At 50.1% G+C, this 26,827-nt stretch overlaps 2 protein-coding genes across 4 annotated transcripts; one reads left to right on the top strand and one right to left on the bottom strand.

Annotated features, from left to right (window-relative positions):
* Positions 1-1,931: 1,931 nt before the first annotated feature.
* LOC135449348 (lipase member M-like) lies at positions 1,932-10,360 on the bottom strand. 3 transcript variants are annotated; one of them, XM_064716250.1, is made up of 10 exons: positions 10,249-10,360; positions 8,545-8,634; positions 7,532-7,697; positions 5,997-6,195; positions 5,680-5,789; positions 5,212-5,348; positions 4,682-4,825; positions 4,183-4,254; positions 3,574-3,639; positions 1,932-3,131 (listed from the first exon to the last, which is right to left on the bottom strand). In XM_064716250.1, the coding sequence occupies exons 2-10, from the start codon at positions 8,626-8,628 to the stop codon at positions 2,898-2,900; spliced, it is 1,212 nt and encodes a 403-aa protein (XP_064572320.1). In that variant the 5' UTR covers positions 8,629-8,634; positions 10,249-10,360; the 3' UTR covers positions 1,932-2,897. The 3 variants fall into 3 exon arrangements, with proteins under 3 accessions (XP_064572320.1, XP_064572321.1, XP_064572322.1); XM_064716251.1 differs by lacking the exon at positions 10,249-10,360 and adding an exon at positions 9,584-9,662 and having other exon boundaries at positions 1,982-3,131; XM_064716252.1 differs by lacking the exon at positions 4,183-4,254 and having other exon boundaries at positions 1,982-3,131.
* Positions 10,361-12,077: 1,717 nt separating this feature from the next.
* On the top strand, positions 12,078-25,956 carry LOC135449349 (putative lysosomal acid lipase/cholesteryl ester hydrolase). The gene is made up of 10 exons (XM_064716253.1): positions 12,078-12,215; positions 21,635-21,751; positions 22,068-22,185; positions 23,014-23,212; positions 23,323-23,432; positions 24,326-24,462; positions 24,614-24,760; positions 25,282-25,353; positions 25,572-25,637; positions 25,723-25,956. The coding sequence occupies exons 2-10, from the start codon at positions 21,653-21,655 to the stop codon at positions 25,954-25,956; spliced, it is 1,182 nt and encodes a 393-aa protein (XP_064572323.1). The 5' UTR covers positions 12,078-12,215; positions 21,635-21,652.
* The last annotated feature ends 871 nt before the right edge of the window (positions 25,957-26,827 follow it).

The following is a 26,827-nucleotide window of genomic DNA, read 5'->3' as shown; positions in this document are numbered from 1 at the left end:
CAGGCAGCAGGGTGACACTGCTGTCCCCTGGGAGGGATGTGACACAGCTGTGAGCCCTCACAGCCTCATGTGACACCCTCTGCATGAGCACACCTGGGAGAAGATTGAATGAGAGGCTGAGTGACCAACATCCTCCCCACGTGTGGCTGAGGCTGCTTTGCCCACACAGGGAGGAGAAAAGGGTGGTGGAGGCTTTGTGGGTGAATGGAACACCATGGACTGAGATATGTGGGACATTGATCTGTTGGAGCAGATCCAGGGGAGGCACCAGGATGGGCAGAGGGATGCAGCAGTTCTCCTGGGAGAGATGGGGGTGTTCAGCCTGGAGAGGAGAAGCTCTGGGGTGACCAAATTGGGGCCTGAAGGAGATACAAGAAACATGGAGAGATTGTTTAAAAGGGATGGAGTGCCAGGACACAGGGAATGGCTTCCCAGTGCCAGAGGGCAGGGCTGGATGGGATATTGGGAATTAGGAATTGTTCCCTGGCAGGGTGGGCAGGCCCTGGAGCAGCTGTGGCTGCCCCTGGATCCCTGGCAGTGCCCAAGGCCAGGCTGGACAGAGCTTGGAGCCACCAAGGTGTCCTTGGGGTGGGATGAGATGGGATTTGAGGTCCCTTCCCACCCAAACCACCCATGATTCCATGATTCTGTGATACCCTCTGCAATCACCACAGACCTGCCTGGTGGTGTTGGACTTGCCTGACAGAGCTGAGACACGCCAGGCCTCCAATCCTGCCATGGCCATCCCAGGAGATGGAATGTCACAATATTTATTCTGCAGGCATAAATCAATTTGCTTCCAAAACAAACCTCTTCATTTGTTATTGATCCTTTGGCAGCAGAGGGGAAGCAAGTGCCAGAATCTGATCAAACCAGAACCTCACCAGAGTGCTCTGTCAGGGCAGAATGAAGATAATGCATTGCAAACACTGAGCCAGATAATTGCAGGAGTGGCAGAAACTTCATAACCTGAACAGAAAGAGACCAAACCCAGCACTTTTAATGAGTTTTCAGAAGTTAAAAGTTAGTGCTTTTAAACTGAATTTTAATAAATGGCAGGTGTGGGACATGGTTTAGTGGTGAGCATGGTTGGCTTTGATGATCTTGGGGGGTCTCTAAGGATTCTGTGATTCTGATTTCCTGCCAGCTTCTCAGAAGTTTGCAGGGGGAGCATCTTGGCAGCCTCTCAGTGTGTTTATTTTCCATTTGCACTGCTATCCATGGCATGAGCACAGTGCAGCCCTGTAAGGTGCTGCTCCAGGGCACGGCCCTGCCTTGAGCAGCTGATCACAGAGAAAAAGATGTCATTACAAATGTCCTAAGTGAGGCAGCTAATCACTGGCAATCCAGGCAGATCCTATCTGACCTATAGCCTCATTCCTGCACCCTGCCATGGCCTCACCCTGCCCTGTTTTCTGCTGTGGTCAGTTCCAGTTCTAAGGGTAGAAAGTGAAACACTTTACAGGTGCTAACCTGAGCAGTGCCAGCCCTGTGCCACCATCTCCAGACTCCTGGATGAATCTCTGCTGCTAAAACCCCACAGTTTGGCTCTGGAGAGCAGCTGTGCTGGGCTCCACGCCCTCCTCACCACCCACCTCTTCCCTGCAGGGACATGCTGGAGGCATCAGGATCATCTGGAAATGATCCCTGAGCACGAGGAGCATTGCACCTGCACCTGGTGAGAGGTCTGTGCTGAAAACCTTCACACCCACAGAATCCTGGAATGGTTTGGGTTGGAAGAGACCTCAAATCCTGCCTCATTCCACCCCTTCCACTGTCCCAGGTGGATCCCAGCCGCATCCAACCTGGGCTTGGGCACTTCCAGAGATCCAGGGGGAGCCACAGCTGCTCTGGGCACCCTGTGCCAGGGCTTGTGCCAATTTCTCCAGAGTTTTAGCCTTTAGTTAACAGTACAACCACACAGAGCCCAGTATACCCTATCCACTTTATTATTATCATTATCATTATTATTATTATTACATATTTGTGAAAAGAGAACCTTATCCTTTGCCCTGCTTGCTCCCAGGCGTATTTTAAGATGGTAGATACACAAACTGGCAAATTCACGATTCCTCCTCTGATCAAGGTATCATTAACAATTTAATCCAGAAGCTGAAAACAGATTTAGGCTCGTTGCTGCTTTCCACCACACTCTTCTTCTGTCTCCCTGAAAGGCAGCAAAAGGTGGCATTTGCAGCTGGGTTTGTGCCTTAGGATAGCTTGAAGTGGTGAAAAAATGGTGTTTCCTGCTAGAATTTACTGAAACTCCTTTGTGCATAAGTGAGATTATCCAAATCAGCATGAATCTGAGAAGGATGTCCCATTTGTTAGTGAGGTGGGGGGTTCTCATGGATACAAACCCATGGCCACTCTTCATTGTCACCAGGCAGGACGTCCATAGCTCCTTCCAGCCCTGAAGGAAGGCAGTGAGTGCCGGGATGTTGGGATTCTTGGTGTGGAAGTGCTGCCAGAAGGTGAACAAAGCAGGACCCATCCACCACGTGGCTTCATCCCATCCCTGTGGGACACCAGCATCCAGGAGGGCACGGGGCTCCTGGCCAGCTGTTTGCAGCTGGGAACCCAAGCTCAAGGAGCCCAGAGTCCACAATGGCCACCAGGAGCCAAGTTCCACTAAACTGGTGGCGAGGGAGGCACGTGGGAGACTCAGGGTGTGAGGGCTGTGCTCAACTTCAGCCAACTGAACCTCAGTCCAGAGTGCTTCCCCAGTCATTGCATTGCCTGGTTGTCCTCACTGGACAGAGCAATATCACTCCAGACCAAGTGTAGCAGTTTATTGAGCTTTTCCCCCCAGTTTTTCTTCTTTTTTAAAATCATTCCCCCCCAAGATGAAAGAAGCCCCAGAAGTCATGGAGAAGCCAACAATCACTGCTTCAGCTCTAGGCACCCTTCTCCATCAGGTCAAGCATTTCTTTGTAGACCTGCTCGTAGACCTGCTTGCCCCAGAGGAAGTCAAAGTGGACAAATTCGGGGATGTACTTTTTGTAGGCCACGTTGGAGATGCGGGGCAGGGTGATGTTCACGTCCTCGGGGGCTGAGATCCAGTCCTTGCCCCCATACCAGGCAGCCAGCGGGGTTTTCATGTTCTCCAGCTCATAGAAGGGAGGAGTGCTCTGCAAGACAGGAGGGAGGCAAAGGGCAGGCCAAAAATTCAAAGTGTGTCCTGGTGGCTGCTTGGAATTTCTCCCTTATCCCAAGGGATAGAAGAGGAGCTATCACCAGGGAGCCTCACTGTGCCTTGGGCTCCTGTTCTTTCCACCAGAGGCTCAAAAAGTCATCACTGAGTGACTGAGTTACTTACTTTTATTAGAAAGTTATGAACCTGCATCCCCATACAAAGCAAATTCCATAAACATAATGTAATTAATGGAATCACAGCATGGTTCGAGTTGGGATGGACCTCAAACATCATCTTGTCCCAGCTCCCCTGCCATGGGCAGGGGCACCTTCCACTATTCCAGGCTGCTCAATTGTCCAAATTCAGTCTCAGCCACTGCAATATTTTCACTGGAATATTTATTTTATTTTTTTTCTCTGAGCATGGCTCTCTCTTACCTGGTTGTAATGAAGCACATTGTCACTGCCGTAATCGTAATGCTTGAATTCCCCAGTCTGATAGAGCTGGAAAAGGAGAACTATGTTCATTATCCACACATTGGAGGGGGCTCTAAGGAAGATAAAAGAGGTGACAGGGGACTGCAGTGCTCCCTCCTGCCACCAAGGCTCAGGGAATGCATTTTTACATTTGGATTTTGGGAGGAGAGCCCAGCCCCAGGAAGACCACAGTGAAGAACCTGGTGTACAGCCAAGAGCCTCAAAAGAGACATGAATCAGACAACTTTGGACAAGTTTTGTGTGTTGTGGTCAATGCCATCAGCAGGAGGATCTGAGTAGAACATTTTCAACAATTAGTTGTACCATTAGTGGTCTTTCTGACCCTCAGCTTTCCCTCTGGCATCTCCTGTCCTGGTTTATCACCAGGTTCCACCTCCTCCTCCTACAAGCCCCAGTTCTTTTGTTGGGATAAATGACTTTATTTGCAGCAGTGTTTCAGCTTTGCCCTCCCTCCCTCACACAGCTCTGCAGGGGGAGCAGGGGGGGATTGTTCCCAGTTTTATTCCCAGATCATTCCCCGAGCAGAGGGAGGAGAACAGGAGGTGTTACCTGGCGCCAGTGCAACATGTTTTTTAGGGATGTGGAGTCAGGGTAGCGGGCCAGGTACACATCCATGCGGCTCTGCAAGACCACCAGAGACGTTTATTCTTTGCTCCTTCCCCAAAAAACCCACATCAGAAATAAAACCAAACCTGTTCAGTAGCCACACCAGCCTCACCCACACTGAGCTGTAGATCTCCCTGCAGCAAGCTGAGCAAATCCCATGGTAGGAGCCTGCCTGGTTCTCAAGGCAAAGTAAAGCTCCATACCTCATACTCAGGATCCTTTTCCAAACCTCAGCTCTGTGTGTTGCCCCTAACACATTTCCTTCTTGGAATATTAAGAAATTACACCAACGATTCACTTGAGAACACCCCACCCTGGTGCCTCCAAGTTGAATTTTTCCACCAGCCAAAGATGTGGAAGGCCATGGAGGCAGCAGATGGACAGCTCAGGCTGGGACAGTGAGGAAGGGGATGTCTGGAGAGGGAAGCTGCAGTGTACATACCACGTTCAAGCTGTTGGTGAACCCACCAGGCAGGTAAAACACCAAAGAGCACACAGTCTTCAGCATGGGGTAGGTGCACATGGTGGAAATCACTTGCTTCAACACCTCACCCTTATCAAAGACCACTGTCTTGCCTAAAATGATCTGTGGAAGTCAGAGGGGTGGATCAGTGGGGTGCATCACGCTCTGTTTTCCCTCCGGGTGCTCCCCACCTCTTTGCTCACCCCTGAAAGTTGCCGACAACTTTGCTGTGCTTCATCATTTTGGCTTTTCAGAAAAGGCCACAGCCCTGGAAGAGCCCTGCCCTTCCTAGGAGAGGTTTCTCCAGGGAGAAGAGACCCATACCCAATCCCTGTTAAAAGTTCTGTGATGAAGGCTGGACAGGAGGATGATTTGCTGCCCTCCAGGCTCACAGCACACGCACAAACACCCAGAGCAGGGAGATGGAGGTGATGGAGGAGCCCTGCCTGTCTCAGGTGAGCCTCCCAGTCCCTCCTCCCCCTCACACCCCACCTGTGCTGAGGACACACCTTGATCAGCGCCTCGGGGAGGTCAAACACCCTCACCAAGGGGGACTTCATGTGGGAGTTGACGGTGATGGGAGCCAAGGCGAAGAACATCTTGATTTTGCGATCCAGCTCGGGAATGGAGGAGAAGGCAATGAAACCTGCATGGGGGAGAGGGAAGCAGACCCTGCCCTGCTGTTCCTGAGGCAGATGTTGGCTTCCAGGTGTGTGTGCCCACCTTAAAGCCCCTCAGAGGTGGCTCCAGCAGGTCAGGCTCGGGCAGCAATGAGATGAACCCAGTTTGGGGCTGCCAGTGCTCAAAACTCTTCTGTTAAAACAATTACCTGCTCTTTTCCTTTTTGTTATTTGGAAATACCTGGACATTTCCCTTCCTTTTTTAGGAACACTCCCTGGCCAAGGTTTTAGGAGCACTCCCAGGCTGGGGGTGCACAGCTGGTGTGACCCTGCCAGGCCTGCTCTCCTCCTCAGTACCTGTGGTGGTGCCTTGGGAATAAGCCACGTAGTACAACTGCTCCTGCCCCGTTCTCTGCAGGATGTAGTTGATGGACGCTGGAAGGTCGTACATGGCCATCTCATGGAAGCTGCAGGGGAGACAGGCATGTGACAAAATCACCTTTTCTGACCTTGCCATGGCTGCTTGGGGACAGGCAAGCGCTTTGGCAGGAGCTGACAACCCAATTTCTGCCCCCTGGCAGAGGGTGTGACTGCCAGGAGCGCCTCTCCTCCAGCCTGGAGACACTGCTGAGGGTACCAGGGACCTGCCCAACCTCCAGTTTCATGGAAAATACCTGTAAGCTGAGTATTCCTGCTGGTGGAACTCAAACTCCTGGTGTTTCCGTGACCAGCTGTTGCCCCGGCTGTTCCCGATCCAGACGTCGTAGCCAGCGTCGGCCAGGATGAATCCCAGGCTGGTGTTGGGCAAGTTGGTGACCCAGTTGCTTCCCTCCAACACCAGGCCGTGCTGCAGGAGGACCACAGCCTTTGGGGCTGGAGGAAGGAAGAGAAGGAATCATTTTCTGTGACCATGAGCAAAATCGAACATTCACATCATGTTGATTTGCATTCACATTCATGCTCTGGCAGCAACCCTGGGAACTCACACCAGGGCAGGGACACTGTCCTCTGTCCAGTGTCCTCAACCTCTCTGGGGAGCTGTTTTTGAAGAAGACCAGGGCAGAGACTGGAAATCTGGGGTTTTTTACACTTATTTGCCATGTACATGACAAGAACTGCGCATGACCCCACCACTGCTCTGGAGCAGTACAGAACAGGAACATCCCCAAATGGTGAGATGGCACTGAACAGGACACAGGAAGGATGCAAAATACTGAGCTGGCACTGGATTGGCTGCCTGGTTTGTTTTCCTTCCCTCACTAATGGCTTTTTGCTGCTCCACTTCTGGTTTTTAAAACCCGGGGCAAGATTTCTCTGCCCCGTTCATCCTCCTTCCTCTTTGGGGCAAATCCTCTCAGAGCAAGGTCAGCATGGTGGGCACCTGCATTTCTTCTGCTCCTGAGGCTATTTGCCTGGTTTTTCCTACAGGAATAGCTTCCTCCTGGAGCACTGTCCTGGGCTGACTACATGATGCTTTTATCCCCAACCATCTGTTCTGTTTATACTGAATAATAAGTTTAAGACTTATTCCAAAGAATAAAGAAAAAAAAAAACACCAAAAAAAACACCGGCTGCAGTTTATTTTCAAACACTACACTCATTCCTCCACATTCCTTCTCCAAAACTGTGTTGTCTGCAAATAAATAAACAACAAAAAGCTCTCCTTTATTTAAGTTAGTTTTAGCTAGCTGAAGCAAAATATTTCCCTAGACTGTAATTTTTTCCCTTTTCTTTAAACCTACTCTAAACTGGACACCCAAAAAAACCCACCAACAGCTCACACCTGTAACCCACCAGACCAAACCTGAGCTGCAGCATTTCCAGCACCAAAAAGACTAATAAGAGACTAAGTAAACTAAACTGCAACCCAGAAAAGAGACTTTCTGAGTTTGTCATCTCTTTTAAAACAGCAAAAAAAAATATATTGTTTAATATAGTATTAGTTCTATTGTTTAATAAAGTTTTTATTGTTTAAACAAGTTTTTTCCACTTTTCTCTTAAAAAAAAAATTTCTCCCAGACCAATTTAAAAAAAACAACAACCCAATTAAATCTGCTTTTCTAAAAAAGCCCCTTTAGAAGTTCTCTCCCAATTTTGCCCTAAACCAAAACAAATACAAGCACAGTGAGGTTGCCTTTGCCGTGGGTTATTCCAGCCCAGCCAAGCCCTCAGGGTGGCAGGGCCAGGCAGAGCTCCCTGTGGCACTTACGGGGACAGAACATGTTGGATGGCTGTGCCCCTGCCTTGTGGGAGAGGCTGAAGCTCCCTGGGCTGCCTCTGCCGTGGGGGATCCTCTGCAGGGTGAGGAAATATCCATCCTCTGTCAGCACCTCGTGCTCCTCGTAGGGGTACCCGTGGTACCGCACAATTTCGCCCTGTGGGAAGGGAAGGAGAGCAAGGGACAGTCCCTAAGGAGGGTCTCTGTCCTCAGGAGTGGCAGGGCTTGGCTGGGCAGAGCCATCTGTGCTGGTGATGGTGACACCAGGGGGAAGCTGGGCTCAGTCCCTCCCAATGCCCCCATGGTGATGTCATGACTCCAGCCAGAATTTTTGGCAGGTCTGGTGAAGAACTGTCACTTTTTGTGTAGCAATCAAGAGCAGGGCAGCACAGACAGCCCAGCTCTGAGCCTGAGAGGGCTGTGAGGGCTGTCCTGACCAAACCTGCTGACTTGGAACAAAGCCTTCCCCCTGTGATGGCGTTCACAGGAGTCCCAGGATGAGGGAACAGATGAGCATGTGACTCCATGTTCCAGAAGGCTTGATTTATAATTTTATTTTATATATATATATATTATTAAAACTATACTAAAAAATAGAAGAAAGGATTTCATCAGAAGGCTAGTTAAGAATAGAAAAAGAATGATACCAAAGGCTTGTGACTGACCAGATCATCTGGACAGCTGGACTGTGATTGGCCATTAATTAGAAACAACCACATGAGACCAATCACAGATCCACCTGTTGCATTCCACAGCAGCAGATAATCATTGTTTATATTTTGTTCCTGAGGCCTCTGGGCTTCTCAGGAGGGATTTTTCATAAAACATGTCTGTGACATCCCCCCAGAAATTCCTGCCATAAATCTCTGTGCATGTAAGAGCAGGGAGACAAATATCTCATAAAATCCTGGTGTCAACCCTCAGTGAAGGCAAACAGAGCCCATGGGTCTTGCACAGACCATTTGGGTAACTTGCTCAACCAAGCAGTAAAAGAAGGGACTTACAACATCCATGGACACCTCGGGGTTCTCCTCTGACTTTGCAGCGACGAGCACGAAACAAGAGATGGTGAGGAACAGCCACATCATGGTGCTCTGCAAAACATTGCCAGAACTTTGAGAGACTTTGCTGGCACTGGGACTAGCACAGAAACAAGAAATGGTGAGGAACAGCCACGTCATGGTGCTCTGCAAAACATTGTCAGAACATTGAGGGACTTTTCTGGCACAGAAGCTGTGGGGAGTTCTCTTGATCTGCCCTGCACTTCCACCAGGATATCAACGTGACCCCTCAACAGGTGAAATTATTCTAAACCAGAATTCCTCTAATTCTGAAAATGGCTCATTTTTCTAGTCTTGAAAAAAGCCAGAGTCCAAATTCCACCACATTTTAATCTCACATTCTCCATATTCAGAAACATGCAGAGGTACAGGTACATCTGTACATGCCTGGGCAAACCTGGATTTCGAGGAGGTGATTATAAATCATCCATTTAAAATAATTTCTTGGATAGTTGGAAGAATACATTATTTTGTTCCACTGACAGCTGACCTAATGAGGAGTAAATCACCCAGTTTTAAGTTTCAGGGCCACGTTCTTAAGAAGAAACCAAACAATGTGGTTTGCTTGGGTTCTCCTTATGGCTGGGAGAAACCCTGGGATACCCTGGGTTTGTTTTTGCAGACCTGAGTGAGATGCCATCTCAGGACACCCCTGTTCTTCCTGGGAAGGATTTTGGTGTCTGCTTCAGCTTGTTCCTACCACAAAACATCTCACTGTGCTGTTTTATCCAACAGAAACAGAATCACAGAATGCTCTGGCTGGAAAAGGACCTTAAAGATCATTTTGATCCAATCTCTCTGCCCTGGGCAGAACCCTGCCATATAGGAAGGGATAAATTTATTGGAGGTGACAAATTTGCAGCAGTATTTCTGCTACTTAGAGAAGTTCCCTCGGCTACTTAGAGGAGTTCAATTGTGTGGAGAATTTAGCAGGGATTCCCAAATTCCCACTGAATGCCAGGGCCAGGTGTGTTGCACCCACCCAGGTGAAATCGAGGAGATCTGGGAGCAGATTTCTGTCCCTTCCCGGCTGTCCCCGATCCTGCCGCGGGCTGCCCGTGCTGCGGGAGGTGACAGAAGCCACCCGGTCCCTCCCGGAGCGGTGGCAGCGGAGGATGGGCGCACCTGCAGCGCTCACCTGGGCACAGCCCTGCGGCTCCTCCCGCTCTCAGCACCGCCAAGGGGCGGCCGTGCCCGGCCCCAGGGACCCCATCTCCCACCCCACCATCCCCCGGAGCCCCCCGGCTGCGATCTGGGGACACTGTCGCCTGTCGCTGGGCTCCACCAGGCTCTGGAGTTGGTATTTTTAGGGCGAGCCTTTAGCAAAGCCAGCAGAGCACATTTTTGTGACGTAGCGTCAGGAGAAGGGCATGCAAATTCCAGGGCAGAGCCTTGCTTGGGATGGATGGCCCTTTCCTCCCAACAGCTTGGGAAAATATTCCCTTTGCGACGTGTCCCTCATCCCAGCACACCTGGTGACATCCCAGAGGCGCAGCAGTGTAAATAGGAACAGGTGCACTGTCCTGACCCCTCTCCAAACACTCCCACCCCTTCCCTGAGCAGGACATGCCTTTGGAGGATATTCCCCGGGGCTGTCCAGGTGCCCTGTCCCGCTGTCCCCAGGGTGGCACCGAGCACAGGGATTACCCGTGGTGTCCAGAAGAGCCCTTGTCCCCGCTGTGCCCCGAGCAGAAGGTGCTGCCGGCTGCTCACGCCGCTCCCATGGGGCTGGAGCTGCCTCTGCTCCCGATTCGGGAGATTTGGGAGCCGCCACTCCCTCTGGTCCCTCCTCCTCCTGCCGAGCTGGAATTCACCCCAGGGCTGCTGGGCTGCCCTGGCAGTGTTTCCACTCAGAGCTGTGACAATCGGGTTGGTTCCAGCTGGTGGAGTCACCTGGCGTGGCTGTGACCCCTGTGGACCCCAGGGTGGGCACTGAGGGTTCTCACCTGCACCGGGGCTGGCTTGGTGCAAGGGGATGAGTGGGACCAGCTCATCCCACCAAACTCCACTGGGAAAGCTCCTTTTGGCTCTTCCTGCTGCCTCCTGGCACGGAATGAGCCTGAAAATGCAGAACATCCCAGTCCCAGCAGTTCTCAGGATTTCCGCTGGTCACAGTGACCCTGGGATGCGTTAGAAGATCTCTTTTCCCAGCCTGGCTGTCAAAGAAGGAGTCAAAGCTCTTCAGCTCTCATTCTCAAGGCTGTTTATTTTATCTTATCTATAAAATTCTTTCTCCTGGCCTGCTGAGGTCTGTTCAGCAGGTCAGACAGAGGCACACTGGTGTTATCTTTTTATTCTAAAAACTACGTGTACAATATTTACAATAACTTCCCAACACCTATAACCTATGTTAGACAGTGAGTTTCTACTCTAAACCAATCCAAAAGTGCCAACATCACCCAGAAGATGGAGGCCAAGAAGAAGAAGGAGAAAGGCTGAACACACCCAAATTTCTCCATCTTGCCCCTTGAACTCCCATTCTAAAACCCCCCCAAAAATCTATTTTTCCACCCTGTGATAAATTTACTATCATTCTGCTTAAACTGTCGTGGCTTGTAATTCTTCATATAAGGTTGGTAATTGTTTTTTCCAAGGGCTAAATCAAAGGCACAGGCATCTTGGGCTCTGTGCCAAGGTTTCTGAGCCCCCTGGGCAGGGGCTTGAGCCATCCAGGGCAGCCAGAGGAATTTCTTGGGTTCTGACAAACAGTGACTTCAGAGGGTGCACTAATAAATAAAAAAAAAAAAAAAAAATCCATCCCTGCTGAGGGAAGGAGCTGTGGATGGGGATTTCACATCTTGCCAGGCTTCCCCTCTTGCCAGCTGGTGAAGCCTTTGGCCAGGAGCTGCCCGAGGAGGTGCCGGCGGGGATGGTGACAGGTCACAGGAGCTCTGGGTTGTGACCGTGTTCACAGGGTCCCAGGATGAGGGAAGAGACAAGGATCTGACTCCATGTTTCAGAAGGCTTGATTTATTATTTTATTATATATATTACATTAAAACTATACTAAAAGAATAGAAGAAAGGATTTCATCAGAAGGCTAGCTAAGAATAAAATAGGAAGGAATGATAACAAAGGTTTGTGGCTCGGGGCTCTCTGTCTGAGCCAGCTGGCTGTGATTTACCATTAATGGAAACATCCAACATGGGCCAATCCCAGATCCACCTGCGGCATTCCACAGCAGCAGACAATCAATGTTTACATTTTGTTCTTGAAGCCTCTCAGCTTCTCAGGAGGAAAAATCCTAAGAAAAGGATTTTTCATAAAAGATGTCTGCCACACTGGGTGTCATTTTTGTCACCTCTGCCTTGGTGGCCACCTCTCCACTCCTTGCTACAGGGCCCTGGTGCTGAGTGTGGGATCCTGCATCCCTCCTGCAGCCAGCACCTGCCAGGTCTGGCCCAGCCACGCTTGCTCAAATGCAGACAGGCTTTGGAAATCCTCGATGGCTCCACCTGTAGCTGGAGCTCTGATGGCTGCTCTTCACCAAGGACTAGCTGCAGGCAGTGCCAGGAGCCCTCCCAGCTGCCTCACCCTCAAATAAGCACTGGCTCAGAGAAGAATCTGATTTTTCCCCTGCAGGGAGAGGAGGAAAGGTGGAAGAACAGGATCAGGTATGCCTAGATGAGAAAAAAGCCACTCCCTCTTCCTGCCAGCACCGACAGAGTTTGCCTTTCTTTTGGGGACAGGACATCAGAAAGGTTCCTATGGACACTCCTGGTCCTGGCATCAAGTTCAGGGCCACATCAGTGGGCAGCCCCCCAGGGTGAATCACTGCACAGTTAAGGCATGAGAAAATCAGAAAAAAAATAAATTGTGATAAAAATCAAGAGTCCTGAGCCAAGCTCATTCCATAGGTTTGAACAGTTATTTTATTTCCCTCCATTGGAAGGAAGGGGATTACTGCAAAGCAGCCAGAAGGTGAACACTGGGCTGCTTCCCACCAGTGCTGCTGCCAGGACAGGACTGGTGAGACCATGGTGGGAGCCTTGGGAAGGAGCATCCCCCACACATGGGCAGAGAGGCACCTGAGACCCCCTGCCCTGTGCTGGGGAAAAAACGATGTTTTTCCTAAATTTCCTTGCTCTTCAGCTAGCTGCTGGCTGGCCATGGGGGCACTGAGGTCTTGTGTTGGAGAGGGAATCGTGTTGGTTGCTGAGAATTTTGGACTTTCTGTGCTGCCAGGCACTGACTCCAAGAGAGCACTGCATTGACCTGAGGCCATGGAAAATCTTCCAAAATGGAATAATAGAATTCAGTTCTATCTGAATGAATGGTAGAATTAAAGTCATGCCATAATCTGGGATTGTGGGTGTGGAGTTTGAATAGAAATGTGTAATATCACATGGTGGGAAACTCAGAGTTTAAGGGTTTAGACAAACCCTGACCCCCAAGAGAACACTGCATTGACCTGAGGCCATGGAGAAGACTTCCAAAATGGAATGACAGAACTGGGATTGTGGGTGTGGAGTTTGAATAGAAGTGTGTAATATCACAGGGTGGGAAACTCAGAGTTTAAGGTTTTAGAATACAGTAATATACGTAAACAAGATGGAGGTTTTAGGGCAGAGGCTGGGCCTTCTTCTTCACCTTCTTCTTTACCTTCTTCTCATTCACCTTCTTCTCCTTCACCTTCTTCTCCATGGGTTTGGGTGGTTTTGTGAAATTGGATAAAACAGTCCACATTGTGGGCCATGGGTGGTTGGTTATTGGGTTAAAAGTAAAAATAATTCAGGTGTCATTTCTTAAATGGACAGTTTATCCTTAAAAGGCCTTGTAGAGAGAGAGAGAGATGGAGCTCCATTTTTAGTTTGTTCGAGGGAAGTGCTGTAGAACTCAGGGTTTGTGAGGCTGTGACATAGATAAGAACTAATAAACATCTGAGTCCCAACAAGAAATACCATCTCACACATTTAAGCCTGACCTTGGCAGAAAAGAAGTTGAGAATTGGCAGTGTTGGAGCGCTCCCTGTCCATGGGATGGTGCTCTCCAAAGGAAACAGGACAGTCTGGGCAGCAGAGGGTGCTGTGAAAGTGCTGGTGAGGGAAAGGAGCGCCTGCCCAACCCCTCACGGAAAGTGGGGAGGTTTGGTGTATGGAGAAACCCCAAACCCAACAAACCATGGTTATCCCCCTCTCCTTTAGCATGGGGTGGTTGAGCAGCCTGACCATGGCCACCCGGGGCTCTGTGGGGATGGAGCTCTCTCCTGGGAGAGGATGGGAATCACTTTGAGCTACTTTAAAGATTTTCGGTGTTCCTTCCGTCACAGAGCAGGTGGGATGTTCCTTTCTGTGTGTGCAATCAGTGCTGCTGAGTTTAATTTAGAAAAAAACTTGGGCTCAGGTTTCCCTGCTTTGTCAGTAACAGAATGTAAAATCTGATGGTGAAAAAATCCCACCCAACCCCAAAGCCCCAGGCCACCCCTGCCTCTGGTTTGCTTTTGATGCCTTGAGAAGGCTGACCTAGAACAGAGGCTGGATAGAGTTAAAGAATAAAACAGGGATTTATTAAAAGAATCTCCTCCATGGATCCACCTTGAGCAGCACAACAGTCCAGCCAGGGCTGCACCCAAGATGAACCAAAATGGGCACAAAATGAACCCAAAATGAACCAAAATGGTCACAAAATGCCCAACTGGTCACAAGGTCTCACACTTTTCTAAGTTCCGGTTCATTTGCAAATTGCAGTTCATTGTCCAATTCCAGCTAAATTTAGCCCATCCAGTCCCATCCTGCTTGTTTTTCTCTCTCCAGCCCACGTTGTTTGTGCTCTTGGGCCTGAGATTTGGATCATTTGTCCTTGGTGCCCAGCTGGAGCAGGAATTGTTTTGTCTCCCTGCTCTGTGCACAGAGCTCACCATCCCTCAATGTGAAGCCCAGACCCACACACTAAAGCAGCACAGAATCTGAAAAATATAAAAGCTAAACATGAGGCATCACTTTCCTCCTTTGTCACCAGAGGGCCAAGCAGGGCTCTGTGCTGAGCTCCCTCCCTGCCTAATCTTTTTACTGCTCCTGTCCCTAAACCCCTCCCCACCCTCCATCTGGAGCTATTGTGCAAACCACCCCAGCTCAGGGCTGGAAACACCTCGTGGGCTTCAAGGACAGGCACTTGTCCCTTGGCTGCTGGGCTGAGGGTTATTATGAATAAGAAGCTTGACTAGGCCAATATTCAAGCAGCAATCAATTTATTTTTTAGTATGGTAAAGTATGAGCAATACAGCGCTGGGTACAGTGGGGGAAGTTTTCCCTCCAACTGCACACCGATAATTGATGGTTACAGGTATTTATAGGGGTACTCATCAGCTTTCTCAGCAGTTTCTTTTCCCATTTTTACTCATCAGCAGTTTCTATTTCCCAATTTTTACGTCACAATTCTATACACTACTGTGATTTAGTTTTTCTCAGGATGTATCTCAAAAGGAGTATCCCCAGATGGTGACAGTCCAGTTTCTGAAAGAAGAAAGACAAATCCCATCTGGTGGAGTCCAGCTCCCCAGATGTGGATCCACCTTTTAATTGCAGAGACTATAAATCTCATAACAGCGATGTCCAGCTTCTCTTGGTTGAAACCATAAATCCTTGAGGTGATGTTCATCTTCCTTTCTCAAGCTGTTTTTCTCTGCTTCACTAAGGTGTGAGATAAGCATGTTTCCTTTATATATATTTCAAAGCTATAGTTTCAAGGATACAAGTAATATTCTAAAATTATACTTCAAAAGGTTATTATTGCAGAGCCCTTTATGGATTAAATGCAAGCAAAAAGCAACATCCTTAAAGCTTTAATTCCAATGGTGCTAAATCAACCGGGGTTAATTGCAAACAAAAGAGAGGTTCAAAGGCCTTTTTCCATGCTTTATTTTCCTCAGTTATTATTAGAATTCACAACTGTCCCATTGTCGGTGTCCACACATATCGCAATCACAAATACACACATTGTCTGTATGTACCTGACATGAAACACAGCTTTGTATTTCACAGGGTGGCAAAGCAAGGAGGGGTGGCCGTGCCATTGCTGCTGCCATGCCTGGACATGGATCTGCCCAGGCTCCCTGTGTCCCCTCAGTGCCCCTCAGCTCCTTTTAATAGGAGAAAACCTGTCCTGGCTCCAGCTGTGGCTGTCCTGGCTGCTGGTGAGGAGCTCGCAAGTGGGATTTGTGCTCAGAGGGATTTGTGCCTACAAAATTTGTGCTGCCCTGGCTGAGGGGAAAAGCAAAGGCCTTGATGTTTTCTGGATCTGTCAGTGGACATCTGGAGCTGGGGGATCCCAGCCTGGCTCCAGGGCTGCCCTGCTCACATTTTCAGGCTGTTTCTTTGAGGACAGCCAGGCTTTCTGTGCTGCTCTATGGCTCTCTCTGTGCCTCTGGGGCTCCCTCTGGGCCTCTGGGTCTCTCTCTGTGCCTCTGGGGCTCTCTCTCTCTGCCTCTGGGGCTCTGTCTGGAGCTCTCTCTGGGCCTCTCTGTTCTTCTGGGGGTCTGTCTGGGCCTCTGGGGTTCTCTCTGTGCCTCTGGGGCTCCCTCTGGGCCTTTGGGGCTCCCTCTGTTCTTCTGGGCCTCTCTCTGTGCCTCTGGGGCTCTCTCTGTGCCTCTGTGCCTCTCTCTGTGCCTCTGGGGCTCTCTCTGTGCCTCTGGGGCTCCCTCTGTTCTTCTGTGCCTCTCTCTGTACCTCTGTGCCTCTCTCTGTGCCTCTGGGGCTCTCTCTGTACCTCTGGAACCTCTTGTGCGCTGGGGCTCTCTCAGCCTTTGGGCTCTGTCTGGAGCTCTCTCTGTACCTCTGTGCCTCTCTGTTCTCTGGGGTCTGTCTGGGCTCTGTGCCTCTCGTGCCTCTGGGGCTCTCATGGCTTGGGCTCTCTCTGTGCCTCCTCTCTTACCTTGGGGTTCTTCTGGGCCTCTGGGCTCTGCTGTGCCTCGTGCCTCTGGGAACCCTTGGAGGGGCAATCAGCCTTGCTTTGGTGAGCCAACTCGCTCTCTTGCACCTTGGCCTTGCCCCACCACATCTGGGCTCACCCCGATGTAGGGGTGTCCCAGTAGTCCCTGGGATCCCAAATCTGGGTTCTGCATAGGGGTACAGCCTCCCCAATGCCAAGCAGAGGGGATTATCCCATGTGGGGGTGTCCCAGTAGTCCCTGGGAGCCCAAATCTGGGTTCTGCATAGGGGTACAGCCTCCCCAATGCCAAGCAGAGGGGATTATCCCCTCTCCCAGCCCTTGCATGTGCAACACATCTCCTGTGTCCTGAGTGCTGCCCGAGGGCCAGGTGTGGAGTCACCCTTCCCAAAAGTGGCCCAGCCTGCCCAGGAGGAGAGGAGAGGTTCAGGAGGTGGGGCAGGGGCTGGGGAAATAAGGGGAGAAGAACCCACAGCTTGTTCAGATAGGCTCGGAGGGGAACAGGCATTCTGGGAGAGGAAGAACCTCTGAAGGACCAGGAAAGGCTCTTCAGGCTTCCTGCAAGCCCAGGAGGGAGATGAAGGTGAGCCTGGAGGCCAGAAGCTGCTTGTGAGGATATGGGGACCCCAGACCTGGCCTAGCCCCTGTTTCCTGTGGGCATCCCTGCCCACGTCCTGGTGGGGTCTGGCTTTGGGGCATTCTGGGGACAAGGAGAAGCTCTGTGCACCTCACAGCCTGTCCCTGCTCTGGTGGCAGCAGGGGACACTGGGGACAGGGTGAGCACTGCAGGGAACCATGGCCTGAAGGTCCTGAGCTGGGCTAGGGAGGGGTTTTGGGGAGTATCCCCCCATCATCACCCTTCAGGGTGGTGGGAAGGAGCAGGTGACCTCAGAGAGTCACTAGAATATTCCATAACATTATTCCAGGACCCTCAGAGGGTCACTGGAATATTCCATAACATTATTCCAGGACCCTCAGAGGGTCACTGGAATAATGTTAAATGCCCAGGCTGTAGTAGCAGGGAAGCTGAGGGAGAAGACTCTCATAGTTTCTGCTCATCTCTCTCATAATTTCTGCTCATCTCTCTCATAATATCTGCTGGGTCATAATTTTCTTCCTAGGTCAGCTTGAAGATTAAGCCCACTTTGCTCTCTGGCACTTCTCAGCAGGGTTTTTGTTCTCTTTTCTCAAAGGAATGCCCAACTTTTCCTGGCCTGGTGCTGCCTGAAGGGTCAGCCAGGGCAGGGAACTCCTCACCCAGCATTTTGCCACCTCTCTGTAGCTGTCACCAGACCCCCTCCTTCCTCCAGGACCTGAGCTGGGTGTGGGGAACAGCACCCAAAAGCTCCATAATTAAATAGAGCTCTTGCAAAGTGCCTCATCTTGCTCTTTATGCCAGCATTTAAAACCAGGAAAAAGCCCAAACAATGATTGTGCTGGTGAAAACAACAGATGTGTGTCTATTTTTCAACTGACAGAGGAAATATTTTGCTCAAACCACCCCAGACCAGGGTGAGCAGGAGGCTGGGGTGGAGATGGAGACTCCAAAGGTCCCTTCCCACCACCACTGCTCTCCTGGCAGGAGGAGAGGTGGAGGGGCTGGAAAATCTGCTTAAAGGGGCCCATGGACTCGTGGGGGGCTGATTGTCCCCCTGCCATGGGAGATTTGCTGTGCACCCTTTGGATTTCCCCTCTTGGGATGTCCACACTGACAAAATCCAGCCAGTGTCACATGCAAGTGGCATTTCTTCCTCCTTTCCTGAGATTTGTCCCTTTCTTTTCAACCCAGCCCTGGTGCTGACATGCAGAGCTGACCCTTTACCTACACCTGGAAATCCAGGATGAGCAGCCTGCCCGGCACCCCCAGAGCAGAGACAAAGCAGCTGGAAGCCCTCTGCCAAGGAATGCCAAAAATGCTGTCCCAGCTGGAGAGGACACCACAGGACCTGTGTGTTCCCAGCGGTGGGGACACGTCCCAAACTTTGGGATGTGGTTTTTGGGGTGCAGTGCCTGAACCCCTGGGCTGTGTGGCTGGGCAGGGACAGGCAGGTGTTGATGGACAAGTCCCAGCCTCTCTGGGTGTTTTTATAAGCCAAGGACTGGTTCCCTCAGTGCCACCAACCCCACTGACTGCACGGAGAGCCTGAAGCAGAGGGTCAGGTTGGTGTTCTCCTATTATCCTGTTCTATTCTCCTATTCTTCTGCTCTCCTGTTCTCCTGTTCTTCTATTCTCCTGTTCATCTGTTCTCCTGTTCTCCTTTTCTCCTATTCTCTTATTCTCCTGTTCTCTTGTTCTCCTATTCTCCTGTTCTCCTGCTCACCTGCTCTTCTATTCTCTTATTCTCCTGTTCTCCTGTTCTCCCATTCTCCTATTCTCTTGTTCTCCTGCTCTCCTGTTCTCCTTCTAGCCCAGGGTATTGCTGAAAAAAAGGTGTTATTGCCACTCCAGCTGAGCATTTGATGCATGGAGAACTTGGTGGTTAGACATTTTCCTGGGTCTTTATCCTTTTTGGCTCTGTGAAAGGGATAGGGAAGGGGCTGGGTTGCTTTACCCAGGGGAGCAGCAGCTTTGAGGATGAGCTCTGCTCTCCTCCACCCTGGCTCCCCATGCCCAGGGATTCATCCTTCCCTCTCTGCCACATCTTGGGATACCAGGAGGAGTTGCTTCTGTCACTGTATTTCCATTTTAAAATATTGATGAAATCAATACCTTACCTTTGAAAGCTGCTTCTACCTCTCAGCAGAATAAAGCTGCTAAATAATAAAGAGTGTGTAACATTTATATTGCAGTTATAAGACAGAATGCTTGAGGTTTTTTGCCCAGATGGATTTTCATCCTTCCCACCTCACTTAGAAAATATTTTCTTTTTCCTGTAGAGCTGACTGGATGTGTAGATATCTCATTTTCCAGACTAGACATCAGTAAAAATGTGCGAGGGCTCTGCTGGCCATGGAGCTGTGGAGGGTCCATCCCCTTTTAGGTGGTGAAGGGCAGATCTAAGGGAGATGGACCAATGTGGGGGTCCCAGTTTTTGGTTTCTCTGGGTCTGGAATGAAGGCACTTGAGACAGTAATTCTTGTTTGCACTTAGGTGTTTATAATTTCTTATCAGTAAAACAGTCTCACTACTGAGAGTTCAGCAGCTTTTCGTTAGAAGGCACAAAATGGCCAACAATCTCTTGTTCCAAGGGCTTTTAAGACTAAACTGTCCAATGAAGAACTGACACCTGGATTATTTTCCCTTTTAACCCAATAACTGATCCCACAGAGCTGCAATGGGGACTTTTCTGCCCAATTACAAAATGCCACCCAAACCCAAGGAGAAGGAGGAGGAAGAAGCAAGAAGAAGAAACCCAGGATGACACCCTGTGCCTTCCATCTTGCTTCCATCCACAACACACTAAAAATCCCAAAACCTAAATTTCTTACCATTCTTCAGTTTCTTATTTCTTACTCTCGATCATCTATTTCACACTTTTGTGGATTCCAGTCTATCTTGAAGTCTGGGAAACTTTCTTTATGAATGAGGGTCAGAGTCTGTGCTCGCCTGGGGGTCAGGGCACCCCAGAGCAGACAGAGAAATATTCCCAGTGCCCTGGGTTTCCACAGATCATGGGGACAGAATCTGGCAGGGATTTGCCACCTCTCTGGACAGCCCCAAGGGAAAGAAGCTCTTTCCTAAGTGACCAGCTCAACCAGGGGATGAAATTGGTGTGAAACTCCTGTGGGTTTAGCAACAAGCAAACAGCACTGAGGATCACATTGTTCTGCCTGGCATCTCCTGATTCCTGAGCAGGCCTGGCTTCTCCATCCCCTGTAAGCCCCAGTGCTCACTGAAGTGGTTATTTCAGCAATTGGCCAGGCTCTGATGTCTTGGGGCAACTAAGCCGGGTGAGGAGCTGGCTGCTGCAGCTTCTGCCTTCCTGCTGTCCTTTCCATCTTCATTTCACACACAGGTTGAGGGCCTACAAGACTAATATCACCTAAAAGAGGTGATTCGCACTGAGTCCAGCCTGCATTTGTGGTGTTGGGCAGCTGGGCAGGACAAAGGGAGATCAGGTTTAGTGATGTGGTTTGCCTGGGGGATCGAAGAGCAATCCAACCTCTCCTTCCCTCAGCCATCTCAGCAATTTAAACCCAGGACATCCCTTCTCACCTACATGTGGAGATGGAGGCACTGAGGTGCTGCTGGTGGGCTTGAGTTGGCACTTTGTGTTTTTAGTGAGAGGGAGTTTTTGCTGTGGCCTGTGATGGTGTTCACAAGGGTTTTTGGATGAGGGAAGAGATGGAGATCTGACTCCATGTTTCAGAAGGCTTGATTTATTATTTTATGATATATATTACATTAAAACTATACTAAAAGAATAGAATAAAGGATTTTAATCTCAGAAGGCCAGCTAAGCTAAGAATAGAAAGAATGATAACAAAGGCAGCTGTCTCGGACCCTCTGTCTGAGCCATCTGGGCTGTGATTGGCCATTAATTATAAACATCCAACATGGGCCAATCACAGATCCACCTGTTGCATTCCACAGCAGCAGATAATCAATGTTTACATTTTGTTCCTGAGACCACCCAGCTTCTCAGGAGGAAAAATAAGGAAAGGATTTTTCATAAAAGATGTCTGTGACAGTGGCCCACACGGAGCTCTGCTGTTTTCCTGAGCAGCCCAGGAAAGCTTTCCATGCAGTAAGGCTGCTGGGAAAACACACTCTGGGAGGCAGGGAGCCACCTTTAGCTCCTGCAGCAGGATCAGCAGGGAACTGGGCTTTGCTGGATGTGCCCTTGAGTCTGGAATTCCTTGGGCTGGGCACTCCAGGAGCACCTGGCAAGGGGCTGTAAAGCATGCCAGGCAGGGATGGAGCTCTGGCATGACCCCTCCTGTTTAGGGGAGCATTCTTCCCCTGAAATGCTTTTCCTGAAAGCTCAAGGATTTCCCTGATGCTTTTGCAAGGCAGGGGGTGGTGGGAGGCTGCTTGTCCCACACTTACAGCTGGGCTAGATGACAATGGCCAGCCAGAGGGGCTTGGGGTGGGCTCCAAACTGCACAAGGGGTTGCAGACACCTGCTCCCTGTGGCAGGATCAGGCTTTGGCTGTCCCAAAGGGTTCCTCATGGCCCTGGAGCACTCACAGCCTTGTTATCCTGCAGGTGCTGCAGTTGGGTGAGATGTGGCTGCTGCTGGTGGCCCTGTGCCTGGCCCAGGGGCTGGAAGGTGCCATCCCAGGTGATGAATTCTTCCACAACCCAGAGAGGTTCATGAACATTGTAAGTGCTGGGGGAGCACCTAGCTTCTCCATGGGCATGCCCAAAATCCTTCCAGCTGGGACCAGCTGGGCTCACCCCTTCCCTGCATCTGCACCTGGCCTCTCTGGGGGGTTTGGGGCGTCAATAATCTCCCATATTTGCATTGCTGGCACTCACTCCATGCCCTCAGCTTGAGCTTGGCCTCTCCCTGCTCTCCCTGTGATTCCTTTGGGCACAGGTGACACCGGGGACACCACATGGGTGGCAGCAGTGGGGGAAGCTGAGGCAGGCCCAGAGCTCTGGGTCACCCTCTGCCCTCACACCCCTGTCCCTGCAGAGCGAGAAGATCCTTTTCCACGGCTACCCCAGCGAGGAGTACGAGGTGATGACAGAGGATGGCTACTTCCTGAGCCTCAACAGGATTCCCCACGGCAAGGAGGGCACCAGGCTCTCAGGTGGGCTCAGCCTCACCCAGGGGGTACCAGCTGTGACCCTGGCCCTCCTGACAACAAGAGGAATGCCTGTGCCTCCAGGCATGGCTTGGGCAGCTGGGAGAGGGATGAGAAACTTCTTCTGGGCTGCCTTCAGGAGCTCAGCATTGTGTTGTGACCCAACAAAGCCCCCAAAGTGGCTCTTTCCCTGCAGCAAACCCCTGCTCCAAGGCCCAGGCTCAGGGCCTGGGGTAGCACAAACCCCCCTAAGGAAGCACCAGTATAACCAGGGAAATAAGGGGAGAAGGGAATTTTTAATGTGCATCTTGCATGAAACAGTACCAAGGTACTGTTTTATTTCCATGTGGGAAAGGTGTCTCTGAAATATGAGTCTCCTTGAGCCAGGTCTCATAGGCTCTTGGAGATCCATTTCACACCCAAGATAGCTCAGCTACCTCAGAAGGCATAAAATCAGCAGGATGGCTTCTGTGGCAGTGTTGGAAACAAGAAGGTCTTAATAAATGGCAAAATAACAAAACTCTTTACAGAGAAAAACCGAGCCAGGTGCCCGAGGTTCTTGTTACTGGTAAAACACCTCACAAAAGTGATTTGTTTCTTTGTTCTCTTCTTTTTCTAGTGAATTGTTTAGGTGGGAGTTTTTGGCTCCTGTCCAATTAGCTGTCCTTAAGTTTGAGGTGAAGCCCCAGATCCTATGAGGTGTTTTTTCACCTAATTGAGGAGAGAAACTTCTGGGCTTATTTCCTTTTTGAGGGGACAAAGGATGATTTTGTCACTCCATCAACAAGGAGCACATTCCTTCTTCTGCCAGCTACCTCCCATCTCTTCCTTCAGGAGGCAGGACCCCCGTGCTGATAGTGCATGGGTTTTGCCTTGATGGTGGTGACTGGGTGGACAACTTACCCGAGAACAGCCTGGCCTTCATCCTGGCGGACGCGGGATATGACGTCTGGATCGGGAACAACCGCGGGAGCAGCTGGTCCCGCCGGCACCGCAGCCTCTCCACGGCCTCCGAGGAGTTCTGGGACTTCAGGTCAGGGCCACCAAGGGCAGCTGGGCTGCAGGGCTGCCAGCACTGAGCCCCTGGTGGGCTGGGTGGATGGGAGGTGGGAATCTCCTCCAGGCTCTCCCTTTGCCGCGCAGCTTCCACGAGATGGCTGTGTACGACCTGCCGGCCATGGTGGGCTTCATCCTGATGCAAACGGAGCAGAAGCAGCTGTTCTACGTTGGCCACGCTCAGGGCAGTTCCCTGGGTGAGTGATATCAGTGTCCATCTGTCTTGGTTTGGAAAGACAGGAGTCTGCTAAGGAAGGCAGGAGCCTCCCCTGAAATGGAGAATGTAAACCCTCCCCACACCTCCGAATTGCTATAAATTTTAAATTAAGGAGCTCCCAGGCAAAAATATGGGAGCAGGAAATAACAGTTCTTTATTAGGGAAAAGAAAAAAAAAAAGATAAAATAAACAATGCAGTACACTACAAGAACACTGATAGAGTAAGACCCCAACCTGACACCCTGTGGGGTGCTGGTGGCAGTCCAATTGGAAATGTGGCTGCAGCCCTCCTGCAGTGTCAGGGGTGGTTCTGTTGGAGCAAGGGGGTCCTGTAGAGAAGGATGTGTTCTTCCTCTGAAGATCCAGTGGAAGAAGAGACAGCTGCTGTTCCTCTGGGGAATCCCGTGGAGAAAGCCATGCTGGTGTCTCAAAACCTCTGGATTATATCTGGGTAGCAATGCTTGGCTCCTCCCTCTGGGCGGAGCATCTCACAATGGGATTGTTATAGTTCTTATCAGCCATGCAGTGACATTCAATAGTCTGTTATCAGCAGATGTCCCCTCCCGAGGGAGGTGACAATGTGGTCACTCAAAGAGAGAGATAAAGCAAACTGCCCACCTGACAAAGGTAATCTGCCATACAGATAGAAAACATCTTGCATTGCAATCTTCAACACCATCTAAACTGGACGCTGCTGGGAGCTGCTGTCCCCTCCTGCCTTCCCAGCCTTCTGCATGGGAGGGGTTTGCCACATCCTGCCCATCCATTCCGGGCTGTGCTGGCATCCAGGAGTGTTTTTTGTTCAAAAAACCCCTCAAACACAGGCTCCGGGGTGAGTTGGGGTTTGTGTTGTGCTCTCATGCTGCTTTTCAGGTTTCATAGCGTTTTCCAGCTTGCCACATCTGGCCAAGAAAATCAAACTCTTCTTTGCCCTGGCTCCCGTGTATACCTTCCGCCACGTCCGGGGCCCTGTGTTAAAGCTGGCCTTCCTACCAGACCTGCTGCTCAAGGTACAGGAGGTGTTTCTGGGTGGTTACTGCCAAAATCCAGGGATTTCTGGCAATTCCTGTCCCCTGCATTACCGCTGTGTGCTGCTCCTGTACCTGCGGTGGGCATTGGAGCTCCTAGCACCATTCCTGACATTCCCTCATGCTCCTGCAGGAGATATTTGGAACCAGAGAGCTGGTTCTGGTGCCAAGGAAGGAGAAGCTGTTCCTGGTTGACAAGTGCAGCAAGCCACTGGAAGCTGAAGTGTGTGCCGACAGCATCTTCCTGGTTGGAGGCTTTGACAGGAACAACTTGAACATGGTGGGTACACCAGGCTCTCCGTCCATGTCACAGCCCTCTCTGGTTTTCCTATACACCTGGAGATATCTAATGAGGCACAACAATGAGTATAAACCTCCAAAATAAGGTGTGAGGGGCAGTGGTTATTTGGAGATTCCCTGCAGTGGTGTGGGGGTGTTAAACCCAATGGAGTCTTCGGTAAAATAAAATCATTTGTGGTCTCATCTCTTAGAAAAGGAAAGTCCTGCCTCATTTTTGGCTGGCACACAACAAGTTTACGGAAGAAAATAACCAAAGAATGACTGGACCAGTTGCATTTCCATTTTAAGTGTATTTCCATTGATTAAGTGGCTTACCTTTGAAAGCTGCTTCTAGCTCTGAGCAGAATAAAGCTGCGAAATAATAAAGAGTGTTTAACACTTATATTGCATTACATTATATTATTATATTATATTATATTGGACAGAATGCTTGAAGTTTTTTGCCCGGATGGATTTTCATCCTTCCCAACTCACTTAGAAAATCCTTTCTTTTTCCTGTAGAGCCGACTGGACGTGTACCTATCTCATTTTCCAGACTATACATCAGTAAAAAATCTCGTGCACTGGGGACAGGTAGAGATTCTGATTTTATAACTATTTTAACTTTCTTTTAATCTGTGAACATGGTATTTTCAAATGCTGCTGGAAACAGGTAAAGGAGGTGGAATCAAAGAGATAAAAGGGATTTTTAAGCTGCTGCTTTTAAACCAAGGTGTCCCAAAAGGTGTGTCTGTCTTGGGGAGGCTGATCCAGGATATTACCTAGATTAACCCTTTGCCTCTGCCTTCCAGACTGCAAAAACCGCCGAGTTCAAGCAGTTTGACTACGGGCTGAGAAACATAGAGAAGTACAACCAGGTGAAGGGGCTGGCTGGGATGGGGATGGGGGAGCACACCCCACCCACCAGAGCCCCAGGTAACAGGAGTGCTTTCCCCCTGCCAGCTGAGCCCTCCCTCTTACGAGATCGAGGCCATGCGGGTGCCGGTGGCCGTGTGGAGCGGGGGGCACGACTGGGTGACCCCCCATAAGGAGACCGAGCGCTTGCTGTCCCGCCTCACCCACGTCGTGCACCACGAGCACTTCCCCGACTGGAACCACTTCGACCACCACTGGGGCCTGAACGCCCCCCAGCGCATGTACCAGCGGATGGTGGCCATGATGGAGGAGAATCCATGACCCCATCTGTGCATCCATCCATGGATCCAATGATGGATCCATCCATGGATCCATCCATGAATCCATCCATTAACCCATCCATGAATCCATCCATGAATCCATCCATTAACCCATCCATGGATCCATCCATGAATCCATCCATTAACCCATCCATGAATCCATCCATCAATCAATCCATTAACCCATCCATGAATCCACCCATAGATCCATCCATGAACCCATCCATGAATCCATCCATTAACCCATCCATGGATCCATCCATGAATCCATCCATCAATCCATCCATTAACCATCCATGACCATCCATTAACCATCCAATCATCCTAATCCATCTTAACCCGTCCATGAATCCACCCATAGATCCATCCATGAACCCATCCATGAATCCATCCATTAACCCATCCATGAATCCATCCATCAATAAATCCATCCATGAACCCATCTATCAATCCATTGATGAAGCCATCCATGAATCCATCCCTGGATCCATCCATCAATCCATCCACAGATCCATCTATCAATCCATCCACGGATCCATCCACAAATCCATCCATCAATCCACTGATGACCCCATCTATAAATCCATCCATTAACCCATCCATTAATCAATCCATCAATCCATCCGTTAATCCATCAATGAACCCATCATCGATGAATCCACCCATAAATCCCTCCATGAATTCATCCATGAATCCCTCCATGAATTCATCCATGAATCTGTCAATGAACCCACCCAGCCATGAATCCATCAATGAAACCACCCAGCCATGAATCTATCCATGAATCCCTCCATAAATCCCTCCATGAATCTATCCATGAATCCCTCCATAAATCCCTCTATGAATCCATCCATGAATCCCTCCATGAATTC

Source organism: Zonotrichia leucophrys, chromosome 6 (assembly GCF_028769735.1).
Source record: "Zonotrichia leucophrys gambelii isolate GWCS_2022_RI chromosome 6, RI_Zleu_2.0, whole genome shotgun sequence".
Taxonomy (NCBI): Eukaryota; Metazoa; Chordata; class Aves; order Passeriformes; family Passerellidae; genus Zonotrichia; species Zonotrichia leucophrys.
This window is presented reverse-complemented; position numbering and strand designations above follow the sequence as displayed.